Source organism: Physeter macrocephalus, chromosome 8, assembly GCF_002837175.3.
Source record: "Physeter macrocephalus isolate SW-GA chromosome 8, ASM283717v5, whole genome shotgun sequence".
Taxonomy (NCBI): Eukaryota; Metazoa; Chordata; class Mammalia; order Artiodactyla; family Physeteridae; genus Physeter; species Physeter macrocephalus.
This window is the reverse complement of record NC_041221.1, coordinates 123,616,586-123,622,793: the sequence shown is the minus strand read 5'-3', so window position 1 is coordinate 123,622,793 and position 6,208 is coordinate 123,616,586. Positions and strand designations below refer to the sequence as shown.

The window sequence follows — 6,208 nt, the reverse complement described above, 5'->3', positions numbered from 1 at the left end:
AGTGGGATCTTCCCGGACCGGGGCACGAACCCGTGTCCCCTGCATCGGCAGGTGGACTCTCAACCACTGCGCCACCAGGGAAGCCCCAAAGCTTTTAATTCTCACCTTTAGAAGATTTTCAATCTTTTCAGTTATTGTCAGAATGTTTGAAACTGACATACACGATAATTGTTACTAGCAGTTAAAACAGAACTTGTTTTCTTCCTTTCCAAAGATGCCCGCCATGCATTTGATTACATCAACTGCCTTTATATGGTTTTGTGAGTGTGTTCCTTTTAGACTAGACAGTAAACTCCTATGTGTAAGAATCTCCGACAAATTACTTTTAAAACTGCAGTCCGTGGCATTAAGTTTACCAAGTCATGGGTCAATCTATGTAAAACAAACTGAAAGAGACTGAAAAACAAAATATTTTGGTACCGATTTCCTAAGAAATTTCTAGGCAAAAGGAATCACCTTTGCTTTTTCAACTAAACACTAAACAAAGTATCTGTTAAGTTCCTAATATGTGCTAGAAATGGGGGTGGGGTATTTTAAGTCTAGAAGGTAAGTCTTCCTATTTTGAAATAATAATGGCTAACACTTGTCAGCCATTACTCAGGCTCCACTGAATCCTTACAGCCACCCTATTACTGTCGTACTATTATCATTCCTATTCTAAGATGGGGGCACCAGGCTAAATGCCCTGTCACAGGTCACACAGTGGCGACGCCAGGATTCGAACGCGAGTAGCCTGGCACTAAAGCCTTCTCAAAAGAGCTTGCTACTTAGTAGGGCGGCCAAGACAAACGCCTACTTAGAAACCTAGCAAGCTAACACAAAACCCAGTGCCACATTATGGCATGACGAAGCTAGGTTCCAGGGGAATATGGAAGACCAGGCCTCTGAGCAAGTGATGAACTTCATCCCTGGTCCTCACTCCCTTTCTGCTCAGCGTGCACATGAGCGCCACAGGCTGTTTGCAGGCCGATGTCCCCAGGTTCTACATTTTCGGCAAAATTGCCCTTCCGGGACAACCTAGCGGCGCCGAAGTGGGGAAGCCCGTAGGTTTAGAAAACGAGGAGCGGAGCACCAGAGGCGGGGAAGAGACAGCCGCAAGCCCGCCTCCGGGAGGCAGCCCGCCTCGCGGGCCCCGCTTCGCAGCGAGACGCCGGGCTAGGTTCGTACGGCCTCCTATTCCCGCAACCTCTCTCGCTCCGCGCGCCGGGCCGCGGGACGCCCGCCCTCCCCTCACCCTCCCCGCCGCGCCGGCTCGCGCGCCGGGCCCGGGGACGCCCACCCCTCATTGCAGCCCGGGCTCCGCGCTCCGCGCTCCCGGCCCAGAGTCACCCACGCCCCCTCCGCACTCACCGGCACGTGCAGCGGCCTGTCGCTGGGTGCCACCGTCATGTCGGAATCCGAGTCAGAAAGCTGCCCATCTTCCATGTCGCCTGCCTCCTGCGCCATCTTCCCGCGGCGCGGCGCAGCGGGCCGAGAGGGCACTTCCGGCGGGGCGGCGGGCTGGTCCGGCTGGCTGTGACTGGTCGGGCGCCCCCGCGAGGGGGCTGCTCCCGCCCCGGCGGCCGGTGGACCCAGACGCCTGGGTCAAGGCTCGTAGATGTTGCGTCATCATTGCAACCCGCTCGCTTAACGCTACTCTGGGAGAATGAGTCCTCTGCTGCCCCAGCACTCTGGCGCGTTCCCTACCGACCTGTTTCCGGCAAACCTAAAGATGCGCACGGATGGCAGCCATGAGGGATTCCTCCCTCGGCCTCACAACCCTCGCCTGGATGTTCTGGGCAGGCCTTCCTGCTTCCATTCTTGCTCCTCTGCGATCCACCCTGAATGTAGCTTCCCGAGGAGCCTTCCAGACGGGACGTGAGGTCACTGCCCTGCTCAGATTTTCCAGGGCTTTCCTCCGCACGATAAGGCTTGAGTTCTTAGCACGGCCAGCAGGGCTGCGGGTGTGTGCCTGTCTGGTGTGCCCCTCCGGCTCTCCAGCCACGCTGGCGCTGCTCACGTTGTTCCTCAGGCACCCTTTGTCCTTTCCCGGCCCACGGGCTTTGCAGTTGCTGTTCCCTCTGCCTGGCAGACTCTCCAACACCCCGACACCCCATTCTTGCACAGGTTTGCTGTCTCATGATTCAGGATTCTGATTAAATGCCACCTTCTCAGACAGGTCTTCTTCAACCACCCTCACTAAAACAGGGTCTCTCCTGTCACTCTCAAACCCTTTTTTTCCCCTCATGGCATCAATAGTCATATATGTATTTTAAAAATTTTTTGTCTGAGGTCCCCACCAAAATGTCAGTTTTATTCGCTCGTTTCTACCTGCGTACCTACATGACTTCTTGTATGTAAAGATGGTCAAGAAATATTTGATTTTTTTTTTTTTTTTTTTTTTTTTTTGCGTAAAGGGGATCTTGTTATTTGTACCTTTTCCTATTCTTCAATCTACTTTAAAAAAGAAACAATATTGGGGCTTCCCTGATGGCGCAGTGGTTGAGAGTCCGCCTGCCGATGCAGGGGACACGGGTTCGTGCCCCGGTCCGGGAAGATCCCACATGCTGCGCCGCGGAGCGGCTGGGCCCGTGAGCCATGGCCGCTGAGCCTGCGCGTCCGGAACAGTGAGAGGTCCGCGTACCGCCAAAAAAAAAAAAAAAAAAAAAAAAGAAACAATATTGGGGTCCGGTGGTTGGGACTCCGCACTTCCACTGCTGGAGGCTGGGTTCGATACCTGGTCTGGAGATAAAATCCTGCAAGCCGCGAGGCGCGGCCAAAAAAACCAATATAGCAGTTTATCTGGACACCTTTCTATACCAGAATATAAAGATCTGGCTCCTTCTTTTTAATGACTCCCTAGTTTTCCATTGCATGAAGGTAGCCTCATTTTTTAGTCTCTGTTGGTGTGTTTTGCAATGAACATGTCTTTTTACAAACTTGTTTTATTATTTCCTTAGGATATGTGTCTAGACTGTATGGAAAAAAATGAATTTCGATTTTTGAAATGTGAATTTAATACCTATAAAGGAATTTAGAAGTCACCTGGTCCAATTTATTTTGACAACTGAAGAGAGTTTACACAGCTAAGCTATTGAAGACCTGTGTCTTGATTCCAGGTCTCCTATTTCTTAGACAACTTTATTATTTTACCTTTGCATAGAATTACAATGCCCCTACAATTGATTTTTGTGCGTGGTGTGAGGTAGGAGTACATTTTCATGTTATTATTAACATTTTACTATGTAGTATGGGAAGCAGCTAAATACCGTAGAATGCATAGAACAGCCCCTCACACTAAAGACTTTCTCCAGTGTTTTCCACCAGAAGAGTTTTAGTTCTTACCTTTAGGCCTATGGTCCATTTTGACTTAATTCTTACATCTAGCGTGAAGTAAGAGTCAAGGTTCCTTTTTTGTGTGTGTGCCTGAATTCCAAATAATATAGCACTATTTGTTGAAAAGACTATTCTTTCTCCCTTGAATTTCTTTGACACCTTCATTGAAAATCGACTATATATATGAAGGTTTATTTTTGAGTACCCTATTCTGTTCCATTGATCTTTATGTCTATCTTTACACCAATGTGACACTTTCTTGATTACTGTAGCTTTATAACAATTGTAAAATTGTTATAATAGTTGTTAAAATTAGGTAATGTAAATTTGTTCTTTTTTTTTCCAGAACTGTTTTGGCTATTCTAGATCCTTTGCCCTTCCATTTAAACTTTAGACTCTGCTTGCCAATTCTGGTATTTTGGTTGGCATTGCATTGAATCTACAGTTTAATTTAGACATTGGGGAGACTATCTTAGCCTGATGCCATTGAATGGAGGAATCATATACTGCTAATCAATAACTCTTCTTCTAAATTCTGGGCTCCTAAACCACTAGATAGGTAGTATATACCCTGGGAGAGAATGCAGTGATTAGAGGATGTGAATGGTTGGTCCTTTCTGAGAATAATTTTCCCCATCAAGTAATAAGCCGGCATTTTAGTTGCAACATCATTTTTTGGTTAGCTTGATTAATATGAGCCTGCCCAGAGCAATAATAGTTAGTGTCATTCACTCATGCTCTGATAAATCAGATTCTGAGTTTACAATAATGAAATTTTATCCTTGGTGATTTTTCCAATTTACTGCTGCCTTGGGGCAAGCATGCATTATCAGATCAAATCCCTCTGCCTTCTGGCCAGCTATTGTTGAAGAACAAAGACAGCTAGTATTCATGAAGACTTCCCAAGCACAGGTCATTTGTACTTATGCTGTGACTCCAAAGTCTTTGTTATAACCACCCTATGATGCCTTTGATAAGTCATTTGAAAAGCAGAATTGGCCATTTGCTAACTTCTCCACTTTTCATAGAGAATTGATTCAAGGTGTCCCGAGTTTAGTCAGTACATTTAAATTTCTATAGAGCTTTGCAGTTTTTATATATACTTTCATGTACGATCCATTTAATTCTTTTTCAAGTGGGAAATATGCTTTCATATGATTCATTTAATTCTATCTCTTCGTGCTTTGCCCCATTAAAATTCATCGTTGATGATTTTTCCTGACCTCCTATTGGCAGGCTAAGTGAGTTTTGAAAAAAGAAGGTAGAAGAGAGATGCAATCCCTATTTTCCATATACGCAGTTGCTGGTGTCTATCATCCCAGAACTGGTTTAGAGAGACAGCCATGAACCTCTCTTCTTAGTGAAGAGAAGGAAGTTAACATTCCTTGAGAGCATTATGTGTTGCTGCTAAAATTTAGTGCATCTGTAAATGCCTTTTCATTTTTTGAATCGAATGGAAGGGAAGAGATTGGAAGGATGTGGTGTTGGGATACGTGTACAAAGAATCTTACTGGCAGCCCAGAAAGTGAGGAGAATTAAATTCTCTATTAAAATGTTTGGGAATTAAAATGAAGGAAATTAGTTCTTCAGTTCTAGGGGTGGATGGAAAACAGTAGCTGGGTTGTTGATAGAGATTACCAATGCTGGACAGGGTATCCTTGCCTTCTACCGCCGAGGTGTGTTTACAGTTTCATTTTTTCGTTGATGTAAATGTATGTGAGCCTGGTAGGATGCTGGGAATTGTGGAGCCATGCAAGGATGAGTCAGAGATGGTCCTTGCCTTAATGGGGAAAAATATAACATTTTCAAGTGGAAGCATCATTCAGGTATCTCCAGCACTTAACTACAGTTTCTGATAGGTGCTTGATACATGACGATTTCAACATGGTTTGTTGAAATCATTTGTGTCATGAGGATGGAACAGATAAAGCTCAAGCATGAATGCAGAGATGGAAGGAAGGGTTTTACGGGTAGAGAGAACAGCTAGGGCAAAGTCACTGAGAGGAAAACACAGGCTTTGTGTAGAAACATACAATGACTGTCTAGTTGCAGTGTGGAAGGCCACAAGGCAAGTCCACTTGGAATCACTGAGACACCTTATTAATTCAATTGATTTGAGAGTGTGTGTATATTTTTAACTATGCCCAAATCATGCTGACTGAGATGGTGCTATTTCCCTTATATAGAGTAAGCCCAGTTATTGTAGAATTAGATGGAAGATGGGATGGTGGAGGGGTGGGGTTGGGGTGGAAAGAATATTGCAGGAAGAGGTGGGATGAATTGGGAGATTGGGATTGACATATATACACTAATATGTATAAAATGGATAGCTAATAAGAACCTGCTGTAAAAAAAAAAAAAAAAAAAAAAAAAAAAGAAGTAACCCCCTGCAGGAAGATAGAAGAAATGGAGAATAAAGGAAATTGATCAAAACTGTCTTTGTTCTTCAAAAGCAAGAATATACTCAGGCAGTATATTTAAAGGGAAATACCACAATTTAATATTTTTCATTCTTTAGAAAACTCTAATTTATAATTTAACAAAGTGGCAAAACCAAAACATCCTTTCTCCTCCACCAAAAACCCTCCTCCTTTGGCTACTCCAGGAAACAACAGTCACCATCACTTTGGGAACTGGTTAGAAATACTGACTCTCAACTTACCTCAACATAATAAAGGCCATATATGACAAACCCACAGCCAACATCGTCCTCAATGGTGAAAAACTGAAACCATTTCCACTAAGATCAGGAACAAGACAAGGTTGCCCACTCTCACCACTCTTAATCAACATAGTTTTGGAAGTTTTAGCCACAGCAATCAGAGAAGAAAAAGAAATAAAAGGAATCCAAATAGGAAAAGAAGAAGTAAAGCTGTCACTCTTTGCAGATGAC

The 6,208-nt window shown here is 44.5% G+C and overlaps 1 protein-coding gene across 1 annotated transcript in view; it reads right to left on the bottom strand.

Moving 5' to 3' along the window:
* The window catches only part of PHAX (phosphorylated adaptor for RNA export), a 15,009-nt gene extending 13,101 nt beyond the window's left edge, over positions 1 to 1,908 (bottom strand). The window contains exon 1 of the mRNA XM_024121535.3: positions 1,351 to 1,908. Coding sequence (XP_023977303.1) covers positions 1,351 to 1,446 — 96 coding nt within the window. The 5' untranslated portion in view covers positions 1,447 to 1,908. The remainder of the gene's footprint in view (positions 1 to 1,350) is intronic.
* Between the last annotated feature and the right edge of the window lie 4,300 nt (positions 1,909 to 6,208).